The following is a 14,494-nucleotide window of genomic DNA, read 5'->3' as shown; positions in this document are numbered from 1 at the left end:
TAAATAAGAATAGTAAGCAGCACTGTTGTCTGCTACATTCTGCTTAACACATCCAAGAAAAGATGGAAGCTTGATTATCAGAGTCCATAGCCATGGAATCTTTGTGATATAGTAATGACCTTTATCAGATCTGAATTTATGACCTTAGCTCCATCCTCTAAATCAATGAGATTATGATTATTATATACGTGTGTATGTGTGTGTGTTTAGTACAAGAAAAAAGAAAAATCAAAACAACATTCTGAATCACTTACAGACTACTAGGTTGAGCCATATATATAAGTCCACATGTCCTGAAAGGAAAAAAATATATCATTTAGGTTAAGTATTTTTTTATTTTTTGAGGGATAGTCTTTGATATTTCTTTAAAAGAAATTATGCATTTTTAGAAAGACAGAAGTTATAAAAGATTTTTTCAATTCAGAAAATTTTATATTGATATAAAAATTTTGATTCAGAGAATTTTTCCCATATCAGGAATTCTCTATGCTAATGAAATCACATATCTAGGCCAAAATAATAAATGATGATGATGATGATGATGATGATAATAATGTATAATAAAGATACTTTAAAAGTTTATAGAAAGGTCCTTAAAACTCAATGTACATTATTTTCCATAATTTTTAATACACAATAATGTTATTGTATTATACTCATTTACAAGCTACCATCATACACCACTTTGAAATAAAGAGGACTTTACATCATGGTTATTACTCCCAGTTTTTTTTAAGAAAATGTTAAATTAAAGGAAGCAGAATAATTCAATCTTGCAGAAAAGTAAACACTTTTTTCTAACCCAAAGTTTCCCAAGCAGTAATTCTTAATTGCTCTCAATCATATGGATATGTATTATTCACTAAAGATGCAGAATCCCAATGCCATTAAGCATATTTCTGGCCTACTTCTTTAAGTAATCATTTGAAATACCCTAAAATAATTCTATAGTTTTTAATGAAATATATTTTGGGGCACATATGAATATATACAAATACAGATAGATGACAGCTAGATAGCTAGATAACTAGACAGATAGATGGCTGCACAGAAGTCAAGCTACTAAGGATGGGGAAGCCAATATAATATATGCCAAATCTAAATGTATATTACTCTTGGATTAATTGAATAACTTCTCTCCATAATCAAAATTAGCTATGCATATACATAATCAACCAACATTTATTGCTCTTCCTATATTAACATCTTGTTCTTTCTGTTCTCTTAGTTATTCTTTTATCTTTATTTTTGAGAGGCAATTGAGGTTAAATATTTAAGTGACTTACGAGGGTCACAAAGCTAGTAAGTGGTAATTGGATCCTCCTAACTTTAGAGCTAGTGCTTTACCCACTGTGCCATCTAGCTGCTCCTGGGAGTTATTCTCTACAAGTTGCCTTTTTCTCCCCTCTAATTAAATGTGTTTCTTTTCTTTCCTAGAATTCTGAATTCCTTTTGGGACAACGCTAATTTTTATTGGGTAAAATGGTGGCAAATTTGGTTTATTTTTTTCTTTCCTTAAAAAATGAGGTATTAAAGACTTAAATTATAGACACGGTAAAACATTTGTCCTAGTACACAAAGTGTTTTTTAAAAAATAACTTTCTTATATGAATATTCCTTAATGCTCCCCAAGAGTATATTATAAAGGCCTCTTATGAAAGATAATAAGGGAAAGGAAATGAGGAAGAATAAAATAAGATATGTAAGTTGAAACAAGAAATTAGTAAGGTTCATAACACTTGGACAAAATGAACATAAGGGCAATATTAATTGCCCAATTAAACCCCAGTTCTTCCTCAAAATAAAAAATTTTGAAAATGGAAAACTTTTTATTTCTAGGAATAACATAATAATTGAGGATATTTAACTTTAATGCTGGCAGTACAGTATTTTTTGCTGTCATATTTTTCTACTCAGTTTCCCATGTGATGAACAACTTGAAAAATATTTTCATTTGGTGATCAAAATGATTAAGTGAAATCAAATATGTAACACTTAAGAAAAACTTCATTATTTGTTTTCCCAATAATTTAAGTAAAAACTTTCCTTCCTTGATGTTGTCATATATGAAGAAATGTTTTAAGGAGAATAGAAGGTAAAAGGAAGGGAAAAAACGGAAAATAAGAGTTAACCTCTGTTGGTAGAAATTGGGATAAAGTTTTTTAATGTCATAACTATCAAATCTATTCTCTCTAGGACATTTTAGGACCTTTCTTTTTCCTGGGTGCCCTCCCCATCCCATCAGAAAGGTGTCTATACATCTAGAATATAATATTCTGCTTTTGAGAGATAACTGGGGAATGACCCAATTATGGAAAAAGTTATCTTGCTTTCCTCATTTGTCTCTAATGTGAGAAGTAACGCAATATTACCTCCTCAATTTTATGTCAGAGGAAGGAACAAGGAGAGCAAAGAAAAGATAAAAACCTTTCTCCCTCAACCCTTCTCACTTCTGCTTTTGTTCTGATTGTTCACAGCACTAACAACACAACTAAAATGCTGTTTTACTTCTGTGATACCCCTCAATTTAGAAAAAAAAAAAGTTTGTTGGACAAAGGGAAGAAACTAGGATACTTGTTCACAACATATGAAAAGCAACAATGAACCATACATCAAAAGATCTTGTTGTACTAAAAAGAAAACAATATTCTATATAGTACATATTTAATATATGCTAAATAAACCAAATTGGAATTATTAAGATATCAAGAATAAAAGCAAAGATATATCTTTTAAAAATAAAAATTTCATTTTACCTTTCCAGTTTGTGGTAGAGGGCAAATAAAACTTCATATTTCTTCATTAGCCTGGATACAGTACAGTCAACTTTAGTACTGGTATCAATTTCTCTTATCAAATGATAAAATTTGCACACACTACATGGGGAAGAATTAAGAAAAAAAATTATTCTGGCAAGTATTTTCCTTGAATGCAGTTTATTTTTAAGTAAAAGCATCTCAATTTGAAATGAGTGCAATAATTTTACTAAATGACTCCACTATATTCCTCTGTAGAAGTTATCATTTAGACCTAAAGAGAAAAATTATAAAATGATTTTCTTTACATATTTAATAGGAAGAGGGAATAGTGAGAATGAGTTATCAATAAGATTTGAAAGAAATAAATGGTTTAAGTCCTAATTACAATATTTCCAGTATTTGCTGGATATCATAGAGATGTGGGCTAAACCACTCAAAACTTGATTGACAAAATAAATCAAATCTACTTGGATATACCTTATATCTATCCTTTTCTGAAGCTCAGTAAAGGTGAACGGCATCTCATCCAGGTCTATGGCTGCAGTGAATATACAGATTCCCCACAATTCCTTTTTCTTTTGAATATAACATTCCTATGGAATAAAAAAAAAATTTACTTATTAAATATAATCGCATGTACCATGATAGAAATTACAAATACAAGTGGTTATTTTTTTCAGTATATGTAAACAAAGTCTTAAGCATGCATTCTCATGATGCCTCAAAATGATTCACATACATGTGATGACTTGTTTTTTTGTTTTGCTACAGTAGTTAATTTTTTAAAAACAAGATTAGAAAGATACAAATGATGACAATTTGAAAAATTACATAAATCATACATCTGATGCAAATGTCTCATTTAAATGTTCTAATGTCATTCACAGTCAATCTCAGAATGTGAACATTCACAATTCATAGACTCTGCCTGAAACCAAGCCAATTTTCTCATCTGATTTTTGTATACTTTGGAATCTGAAAGAAAAAATAATGTTTAATCTTTAACATATTAAAAAATATAAAAGCAAACATTAACACATCATTTTAAATAGAAAGCTACATATTAATTTTGCAAAGAAAAATAAGAAAATGTATGCATTTTAAACATTTCACAATAATTAGATTTTAACTTTCAATTCTAATATAGAAAAGCATAAATTATCAAATTTAAGTATCATACACATAAACAATCAAATATGAAAAATACCTACAGTCTAGATAGGAAAAAAATTTTTTATAACTATTTATTATTGTTTTAAGGCCACAAAACAGCATGGTGTATTGGAAATCAGAAGACAACTTTAAATTTAAGCTAAAGCTTATTATACTTGGGCAAATCACTAATCTTAGTTTCCTTCTCAGTAAAATAATATTAATAATTGTTCTTCGTTGTTGCTCAGTCATTTCAATTATGTCTGACTCTTCATGATCCCATTTGGCAAAGGTACTGGAGTGGTTTGCTATTTCCGACTCTAGTTCATTTTACAGATGAGAAACTAAGGCAGAGTTAAGAGACTTGCATAAGGTTACATAGCTAATAATTGTCTGAGGCTGAATTTGAACTTACTATATTCTTGACTTCAAGTTTAAGGATCTAATCTACTGATCTAATCTAATCTAGGTAACACCTAGATGCTCCAATACTAATACTACTTAAGAAAAAACCAAGTAAAGTATGTAAAAAGCTTTGTAAAGTTGAAGTATTATATGTGTTAACAATTATTCAAACATCTCACTTGATATAATAATACTGTTAGGTAAACAGTACAAACATTATTATTATTCTTATTAAAACATAAGGAATTTAAGGCTCAGAAAAGTTGATGACTATATAAATGATCCCACAGTTTGTAAACTTGACTCAAATTCAAGTTTTCTAAGTCCAAATCCAGTTTTTTAGCACTAAATTACATTATCTCTTCCTCCAAACATGACAGCAAATGCTTCATCACTAGTTAAATGACTATCATTTGGTAAATATTAAAGGAAAATGACAACTCAGAGACAATGGATTTATTTTTTAAAAGACATAGTCATTGTTAGTCCTACTTAAAAAATTATTATATTCAGGTAAATATTATATTCAGGTAATATAGGTAAACAGTTGTTTTATCAGTTTTTTTTTTTTTTATCACCCTTTGGCAAGAATAACCATCCTTTTCCTTCCACCCATTCTCATTGCCCTAGTATCTAGTGATCATATGGTGCTTTCATTACCTAAAGATGTTTACAGCAGATTCATCTAAGACTGCCTTTCTTGAACAGTGTCCCATCCTCTGAACTTATTCCTTCACCAGAATCAGAACTTGTTTCACAGATGAAAATGAAGATGGTATAAAACAAGATAACTTTTTTTTTAAAGGAACTTATTTATTCTCTGCTTCATTACCTTAAAAAGACTATCAATTAGCAATGCTGTAGAAAGCAATGCAAAAAACTAATTTCCATGATGTGTTCTGGACTAATGAATGATTTAAAATATTTGGGACTTTTTCCTTCTGAATATAATTCTCCCTTCCTTAGGAAGAAAAAAGTCTGTAACAGAGCACAGGGATGGTTACAATACCTATAAACTTATACTATTTTAACTCATATTTATAAAACTGCCTCTCCCTATAAATACAGGCCTTGTGAGCAATACAAAAGTATATGAATAGAATTAAGAAGTTGTTTTTCATTAGCATACTCAATTTGATAATAAATTATCAAATGATTTAAAATATAATAATAGGTACAATTAATCTCACAAAATTCTGTTCCCAACCTGAAAAATCTGTCAATAGTCATGATTAAACTTCTCTTTTCCAATGCATTAAGAACACAAATAATAATAGGAGACAACATTGTGTGTGTGTGTGTGTGTGTGTGTGTGTGTTTGTACGTGTATATAATCTCATATAATCCTCATAACAATCTTGTAAGGTAGACAGGTCAGGAATTATCCTCTACTTCCTGGAGAGACTTACACGAACTGATGCTGAGTGAAATGAGCAGGACCATAAGATCATTATATACTTCAACAACAATACTATATGATGACCAGTTCTGATGGACCAGGTCATCCTCAGCAACGAGATCAACCAAATCATTTCCAATGGAGCAGTAATGAATTGAACCAACTACGCCCAGAGAAAGAACTTTGGGAGATGACATGCCCACCTGCATTTTTGATTTCCTTCACAAGCTAATTGTACAATATTTCAGAGTCTGATTCTTTTTATACAGCAAAATAATGTTTTGGTCATGTATACTTATTATGTATCTAATTTATATTTTAATGTATTTAACATCTACAGGTCATCCTGCCATCTAGGGGAGGGGGTGGGGGGGTAAGAGGTGAAAAATTGGAACAAGAGGTTTGGCAATTGTTAATGCTGTAAAGTTATTCATGCATATAACCTGTAAATAAAAGGCTATTAAATTAAAAAAAAAAAAAAAAAAGGAATTATCCTCTACTTCTACTAGGCTGAGAAATCAGGACCCTTGAAGATAAAGCAGACATCAGTTCTCAAGGAAAAATAGTGTGGCTTTTGTCATCCCCTGAGGGGCCGGGGTATAATGTTTGGGCTAACTTTCTGAAGGATCTCAGGAGCAGCCTTGATCTTAGTGGAGGAGTGCAGGGGGCAGGAGAGCCACTAGGAAGGTGGTCAAAAATGGAATGTCTCATTTCCAGTCCTTCTCAGCCCTTAAATACTCTATTACAATTACATCATTACAGCATACTGAATATATGCGAACTAGACCATACTAAGTAACTAAGTATATATGTAAACTAGAGAACCATCATTTCATCAATTCCACTGAGTTAACACCTTGTTTCAAGTATACTTCTCCAGAGTTCAGGCTCTCTACAAGAGGAAGTGGGGGTGGGTGGTGAAAAGTCCTTTCCCCACCTTTTTTGCATCTTTCCCCTTCCCAAACCATGCCCCTTTATTTCCTCATCTTCCATTTGTTGTAGTCATAAATATGTAAACTTCTATATGGATTGTGAACTCTTTGGGTTCCATCTACATGTTCATTTCTCTTGTAATAAATCTAGGTTTAACTAAGTTTTGTGAAGTTGTAGTTGCTTGCTGATACTCATGTGAAGTTGTGGAGAAACAAAATATTTTTAACAAGTTAAGAAATGGAATTTAGACTATTTAATCCATTATTATTCTTATTCTTATGAAACAAAACAATGGCTCATTTATGAAATGTCAAGCTAAATAGAACATTAGACAGACATCAAAATCAGACCTTGTACTGCTGATTTTTAGCCAGCAATTTCCCCCATAAAATTAAATGGTTATTTTGAAAGAAAAAGATTGTAATTGTTTTATTATTCTAAAATCCTCTAAAGCAACATGGCTATTCAAAGTTAGCAAATAAAGCTAAAAATAATTTCTTCCTGGGAGATACACCATTTAAAAAAATGTAGTTTGTGTATCAAAGATAAGTTAACTACCTCAGATAAGGAAAAGGAGAAGAAAAGTAAATAAAATATAGTAAATTATATGAACAGCTTTTCTATAAAACTAATAACTAATGTTACAAAGTTTACATATTTGTGGAATTTTCTTTCACATATTTATTTGCATATAAAGTTTAAGAAATGTTTATGTTCTGTAAAATTCTAGCTTCTTGCTCATTTATGCCACTTTCTAAATAAGCATAATTTTATCCAGATAAAACTTGTTGTATTTTACCATGTGACATAATATATGATTTTTAAAAAAATTTCCTAAATGCCTACTATCTGAAGAGGTACTGCATAACTTACTGGTTATAGAAAAATAAAAAATGATAACCTTTTCCCACAAATTCCACAGATTCTATTGGGAGAAAAATTATGTGTGTATACGTATACACACATAGATAAGTATAAAGCAAGCTACAAGAGTGAAGACAAAGAAAAGTTTCATACAAAATACTGTAGGAAAATTTGAAGAAGGAAAAGTGTTGTGCCACAGTTCTTTTTTACTCACAAATTAGTACAAAGTCCAAAGCATCCAGCAGCAAATGTGAGTTCTCAATGACATATTTATACACAGTAACTAAACAAAGGCAGGGGAAAGGGTAGGAGGTGGAGGGTGGGAGGTGGAATCCAAACTCTGGTAAGCAAGAATCTCCAGTAAGAAACCATTAATCCGGTTCTGACAAGTTCGGGGGGTAGGACCATAAATTCTAACAAACTGGGAGTTAAAGAGGTGTCCAGTTTAGAGCCAGAAAGTCTGAAACTTAAGAGTTATAAACAATCCTAATTAGGTATCTGAAATAGGACATCTGGAGTCTTATCTTCTGGAATGTCAGATCTCCACAGCCCTAATTATCTCAGTTCTAATGGACAGAAAAGGAGAGCTGCAACCAGAGAAACTGAGGCAAAACAATTAGGGAAACTGAGGTAGGACAATAAAAGGGAATTGTGGCAACAAAAGGACAATTTCAATGGGAGAGTGGGAAAGGGCTCAAGGAAGAATCCTTGATATGGATATATCCTTAATATGAAGATATGCAGAGTTTTAAAGAAATTTTGACATTCACAGATAAGAAGGAAGTAGTATGTAGGACATAAGGGAATCCCTGTTTAAAGACATGGAAGTATGATAAAACATATCTGGTTCAAGTAGCCCATCTGGAATACAATACAATGTGAGTAAAGGAAAATAATAATAAAAATATAAAATTGGCAAAGTAGACAAAAGCTATCTTTTCTCAAATGTCTTGCTACCTAATACTATCAGTATGTCTTGACAAACCTTAACCCTAACTATATCGCTCCAATTCATACATCAGTGAACAGAGCTAGAGGGAAAAAGGAAAGAAAAGAAAAGCACAACTAAAACATGTTGAATGGATTGAATACAAATTTTTGTTATATAATTTCAGCTGGGCCTTCACTGAAGCAAGGTAATCCTTCCATGATTTTCTAATCAACTAGATATCCCATTCTCCACAACAGCTGTTCCAAATCTTCTCATTTCTAGAGAAATCTATCACAGCATGTGTTCTTTCCTAAGAACCTTGCCTTGATACTTTGTTGAAAAAACTGGTCACTTGTGAGGAGCTCTCTCTTCTCTTCTCTGCCTTATCTCAAATTACTCAGATATCTTTCCCCACTATTTCCATTCTAGTCTCTGATGAAGAGATAGACCATATCTGTATCAAAGCCAAACTATGGACGTGAACTTTTTATTCTCATTCCATTCCTTTTTGGGGAATGATTTTCTTCATTTGGCAGATTGTCCCCATTATCATACCCATTTTCTCTTTTATCTTCAATTTCTCCTTGGTCTACAAACACACTCAAGTCTTCTCAATCTTAAAAAAAACCTCTTAATTGAAGAGGATTCTGGGAAGATGGCAGTATAAGACAGAAAATACCAGGCTTTCCAAATTTCTCTCACAAACAAGACAAAATATCACTTCAAGGTTATTTTTACGTGGCAGAAATAATTAAAAAACAACTTTGAAGGACCTTAAGAAAGACTCAACACCCCCAGGGGCAGGTTTAGCCAACTGAAGTACAAACGGGTCCAAAATAGACGGCAATGAATTAATAAACCCTGGGCATGTGGATTGGGGAAGGCAAGCTTGATTCAGGAACGTTCATCTTAGGGACTGTTTGAATAGCCAAAAGTGGAGCAGGGGAAGACTGAAACACCCTCTGCCAGTGGAGGAAAATCAGGTCCATCTCATGCAGTTCCCCAAGCTGTGCTTGCCAGCTAGGAGGAACAAGCACACACCCATTATATGCAATAGCAGAGGGGCAGGGACCTTATTGCCAGTGAGCACTTCCAAGGGAGAGGAATCCCTGGTTTCAGTTCCAGAATAAAGGAATTAGCTAAAGTTTGCAGCTATGGAAGGAACTGCAGGGAGCAAAAGTTTTTGCATTGACAGTGGAGTAGAGGCCCTAGCTGTGGCTCCACTAAGAAGAATGAATCTGCCAGAAAGAGTCAAAAAATAGCACTAAGAAAAACCTAGGGGACAGTTAGGTGGCGCAGTGAATAGAACACCAGCCCTGAAATCAAGAGGACCTGAGTTCAAATGTGACCTCAAGACGCTTAACACTTCCTAGCTATGTGACCCTGGGTAAGTCACTTAACACCAACTGCCTCAAGGAAAAAAGAAAAACCTGATACACCAACCCCCATAGCTCAGGATTAGAACCTGGTTATAATAATAAATTGCTTAGTAGTAGTAGTAGTAGTAGTAGTAGTAGTAGTAGTAGTAGTAGTAGTAGTAGTAGTAAAGTAGGAAGTAAGTAAACTTAAAAGAACATCACAGCCAAGTTTTTTTTTTTTAATTACAGCTTTTTATTTACAACACAGCCAAGTTTTAAAGCAATCAGGTTAAGAAGAAAGCATTATAAGAAACAAGAAAAAAACAATTTAAATACTGTGGAGCTTCAATCAGATTACACAAAATCTAGTGCTTCCACATTAAAAGATTTAAGAGCTTAAAACATATTTCAAAGAGCAAAAGGGCTAGGTTTGCAACAAATAACTTACTCAGCAAAGATGGGTATAATCCTGAATTGAAAAACGGGGTTGGGGGGAGGAAGGACAGAGGCAGGCTTTAATGAATTGGAAAACTTTCAGATATTTGTGACCAAAAGACCGGAATTTAATGGAAATTTTGACCTATTAGACATAGGAGAAGCATAAGGTAAACATTAAAGACCAATTATTAGGGACTCAATAAAATCAAACTGTTTACTTCCCATATGGGAAAATGTTATCTATACTCTTAAGAAGTTTCCATTAATTGGGTGGTTTGAAAGAACATATATATAAAGTTTTGGAATTGAACTGAGTATGAGGATTATTCTAAAAAATGAAACTGGAGAGGGAGAGATAAAATGGAACAATTATCTCTTACAAATGAGAGATGAATGGAAGAATTGTGACAGGGGGAAGCAGGTGGGGTAGAGGGCTGGTAAATACTAAGACCTTATTCTCATCACAATTGGATGAAAGAAGAAATAACAGATACACTTAAAAGGGTATAAAAGTCTCATAAATTTAGAAAGAAATAGGCAGAAAAAAGAAAAAGAAAAGAACTTATATGTACAAAAATATTTAGAGCAGTTCTTTTCTCAAGAAAAGAATTGGAAATTAAGGGGATACCCATCAATTGGGGATTGGCTAAATAGATCGTGATGGAATACCATTGTTCTATAAGAAATTATGAGTAGGATTCTCTCAGAAAAATCTGGAAAGTCCTTCATGAGCTCATGCAAAGAAAAGTATACTGTGTACAAAATAATAGCAATGTTGTGGGACAATCAGCTGTATGAATTACTTTGCTATTTATTCTCAGCAATACAAGGATCTAAGACTACCCTGAAAAATGCTATCCATACTCAGAGAAAGAACTAATTGTGTCTGAATACAGACTGAAGCATATTTTTTTAAACTATATTTTTCTTGAGAATGTTGGGTTTTGGGGGAAAAGAGGGAATATCTTTGGGTTTTTTTGTTTTTGTTTTTGTTTTTTTTGCAATATGACTTATATAAGAATGTTTTGCAAACTTTCACATGTGCTTTCTCAACGTGGGTGAGGGGGAAGGTAGCAAGGAAGGAAGGGAAAGAATCTAGAACTGAAAGTTTTAAAAACAAATGCAAAAAAAATTGCTTTACATGTAACTGGGAAAAGTAAAATATTAAAATAAAATAAAATTTTAAAAAACAACCATCAGCAACACCAAAGAAAGAAACAGGAGGATTAGGAGACAGGATAAAGCAGGGACTTTTAAAGTATGTGTAGATCAAGGTAAGGGTAGGTAGGAGAAGAAGATAAATGAGAGATGTTTAGAGGGATAGAAAGAGTAAAGAATAAAAGATTAAGGGGAGTGGATAAAGGAGGGTTCCTAAAAAGAGTGCAGTTTAGGAAGAAGTAATTTGACAAAAATCAGACATGTGAAGGATAAGATAAGAAAAAAGGGTGAGAAAGGTAACAATGAGAAAAAATAGGATGGAGAGAAACATACAACTAGTAAATGTAACTTTGAATGTTAATGTGAAGAATGCATTCATAAAACAAACATGGATAACAGAATGGATTAACAACAGTATGTTGTTTGTAAAAAAAAAAACAACACACATTTTTAAATGAGAGCTACATTGAGTTGAAATAAAAGCTTAAGCAGAATTTATTATGCTTTAGTAGAGGTTAAAAAAAGCAGGAGTAGTTAAATAACTTTTAGGTAGAAATAGATAGTAATATTATAATTGTGGGAGACTTTAAACTTCACCTCTCAGAATCAGATAAATCTAAAAAGAAGAAGAAAAAGAAGAAGAAAGTAGTTAAGGAGGTGAATAGACTTTGAGATAAGCTAGATATAAAAGATATCTGTAGAGAACTGGATGGGAATGAAACAGAATACTCTATTCTTTAGGTGGCATATGGTACCTTTACAAAAAATGACCACATATTAGGGCTTACTTAAGCCCTAATGATACTTAAATGCAGAAAAGCCAAAATATTAAATGCAGTCTTTTCATATTTCACTGCAATAAAAAATATATTCAATAAGGAAGTATGAAACACAATTAAAAACTAACAGGAGACTAAACAACTTAAGCTTAAAGAATGAGTGGGTTAAAGAACATATCATAGAATCAATAATTTGATTCAAGAGAATGACAATAATAAGATAATATATCAAAACCTATGGAATGCAGTAAAAGCAGTGATCAGAGGAAAATTTATATCTCTAAATGCTTATATCAATACAATATAGAAAGGGCAAACAATTTTTAAAAACTAGGAAAGGAACAAATTAAAAACCAATAATTAAATACCAAATTGAAAATCTTAAAAATTAAGGTTGAGATTAATAAAAATTGAGTGTAAGAAAACCATTGAATTAAAAAATAAAAGTAGGAGATGGATAAATGGGGAGAAATCCCAATAAAATAAACTATTGAAACAACCAGAATAGGCAATCTGATTTTTTAAAAAGAAGAAAACCAAATCAATACTATTAAAAATGAAAAGTGTAAATATACCACTAATGAAGATAAATCAAAATTATAAAGTTATTTTGCCCAGTTATATGTCAGTAAACTTAAAAATTTAAGTGAAATGGAAGAATATTTACAAAAACATAAACTTCCTAGATTAAGAGAAGAGGAAATAGATATTTAAATAAGTCTATTTTAGAAAAAGAAATTGAACAAGCCATAAATGAGCTGCCTAAGAAAAAAGCATCAGGACCAGATATATTTACAATTCTATCAAATTCTATGAATTCTATCAAAATTTAAAGATCAACTAATTCCAATATTAAACAAATTACTAGGAATGATAGGAAAAGAAGAACTCCTACCAAATTCCTTTTATGTTATTGACACCTAAATCTGGAAGAGCAAAAACAGAGAAAGAAAATTATAGATCAATTTCATTAATGGATATGTATGCAAAAAATCCTTATCCTAGCTAGGAAATTATAACAATATATTATAAAGATTATACATTTACATATACATATATATATAGACACAAACACAATTTACATACATTGTGACCAAGATAGATTTATACCAGGAATGCAAAGATTGTTTAACATAAGGAAAACTATTAACATAATCAATTATATCAATATAAAAAATCATATGATAATCTCAATAGATGAAGAAAAAGCTTTTGATAAAATACAACATTCATTCCTATTAAAAAAACTTGAAAATATAGGTATAAATGGATTTTTTTTTTAATTTTGAGAAGCCTCTATCTAAAACCATCAACAATCATTCCTTGTAATGATAAGCTAGAAGACTTCCCAAAAAGATCAGGAGTGAAATAAGGATTCCCATTATCACCACTACTATTCAAAATTGCATTAGAAATATTAGCAACAGCATAAGAGAAGAAAAAGAAATTGAAGTAATCAAAACAGGCAAAAAGGTAATAAAACTATCTTTTTGTAGATGACATAGTTGGAAAATCCTAAAGACAATTAAAAAGTCAGTAGGAACAATAATTTTAGTGAAGTAGCCAAGATTAGAAGGAAAACAGAAAATTGGGGGAACATTTTTACAGTTCCTCAGGTAAAGGTTTCATATCTCAAATACACAAAGAACTTTATCAAATTTGTAAAAATATGAGTCATTCCCCAATTGATAAAGGTCAAAATGAATAAACAGTTTTTTTTGTAAAGAAATCAAAACTATATATGATCAGGTAAAAAAATGCTCTAAATCACTAATGAAGAGAGAAATGCAAATTTAAGCAACTTTGAGATATAATTTTATATCTATTAGATTGGTTATAATTACAGAAGAGGAAAGAGAATGTTTGAGGGAGATGCTAATTCACCAGTGATAGAACTGCAAACTGATCCAACCAATCTGGAATTTTGCCCAAATTGTTATTAATTGCTGCCCAAATTGTTATTAAAATGTGTATACCCTTTGACCCAACAATATTATCACCAAGTCTGTTTTCCAAGCTGATTGGGGAAAAGAAAAAGAACGTATATACCCTCTTTGTAATGGCAAAGAACTGTAAATTGAGGGAATGTCTATCAATTAGGGAATGGCTAAACAAGTTGTGATATATAATAGAATACCATTGTATGATAAGAAACAACAACCTAATTGATTTTAGAAAAACAGAAAGACTTGCATGAAATAATGTAGGCAGAATAAAATGAGCAAAACCAAGAGAACATCAAATACAGTAAAGACTGTTCTAAGAACATGAACAACTAAACCACTTTGAGTATTCTCAATATTCAAAACTACAAAGAA

The 14,494-nt window shown here is 31.6% G+C and overlaps 1 protein-coding gene across 1 annotated transcript in view; it reads right to left on the bottom strand.

Annotated features, from left to right (window-relative positions):
* RB1 (RB transcriptional corepressor 1) overlaps positions 1–14,494 on the bottom strand; it is a 175,873-nt gene that overhangs the window by 134,225 nt on the left and 27,154 nt on the right. Inside the window, exons 3-5 of the mRNA XM_031961928.1 lie at positions 3,237–3,352; positions 2,757–2,876; positions 255–293 (exon numbers count right to left, since the gene is read on the bottom strand). Coding sequence (XP_031817788.1) covers positions 255–293; positions 2,757–2,876; positions 3,237–3,352 — 275 coding nt within the window. The remainder of the gene's footprint in view (positions 1–254; positions 294–2,756; positions 2,877–3,236; positions 3,353–14,494) is intronic.

The sequence above is a fragment of the Sarcophilus harrisii genome, chromosome 3 (assembly GCF_902635505.1).
Source record: "Sarcophilus harrisii chromosome 3, mSarHar1.11, whole genome shotgun sequence".
Lineage (NCBI taxonomy): Eukaryota > Metazoa > Chordata > Mammalia > Dasyuromorphia > Dasyuridae > Sarcophilus > Sarcophilus harrisii.
This window is presented reverse-complemented; position numbering and strand designations above follow the sequence as displayed.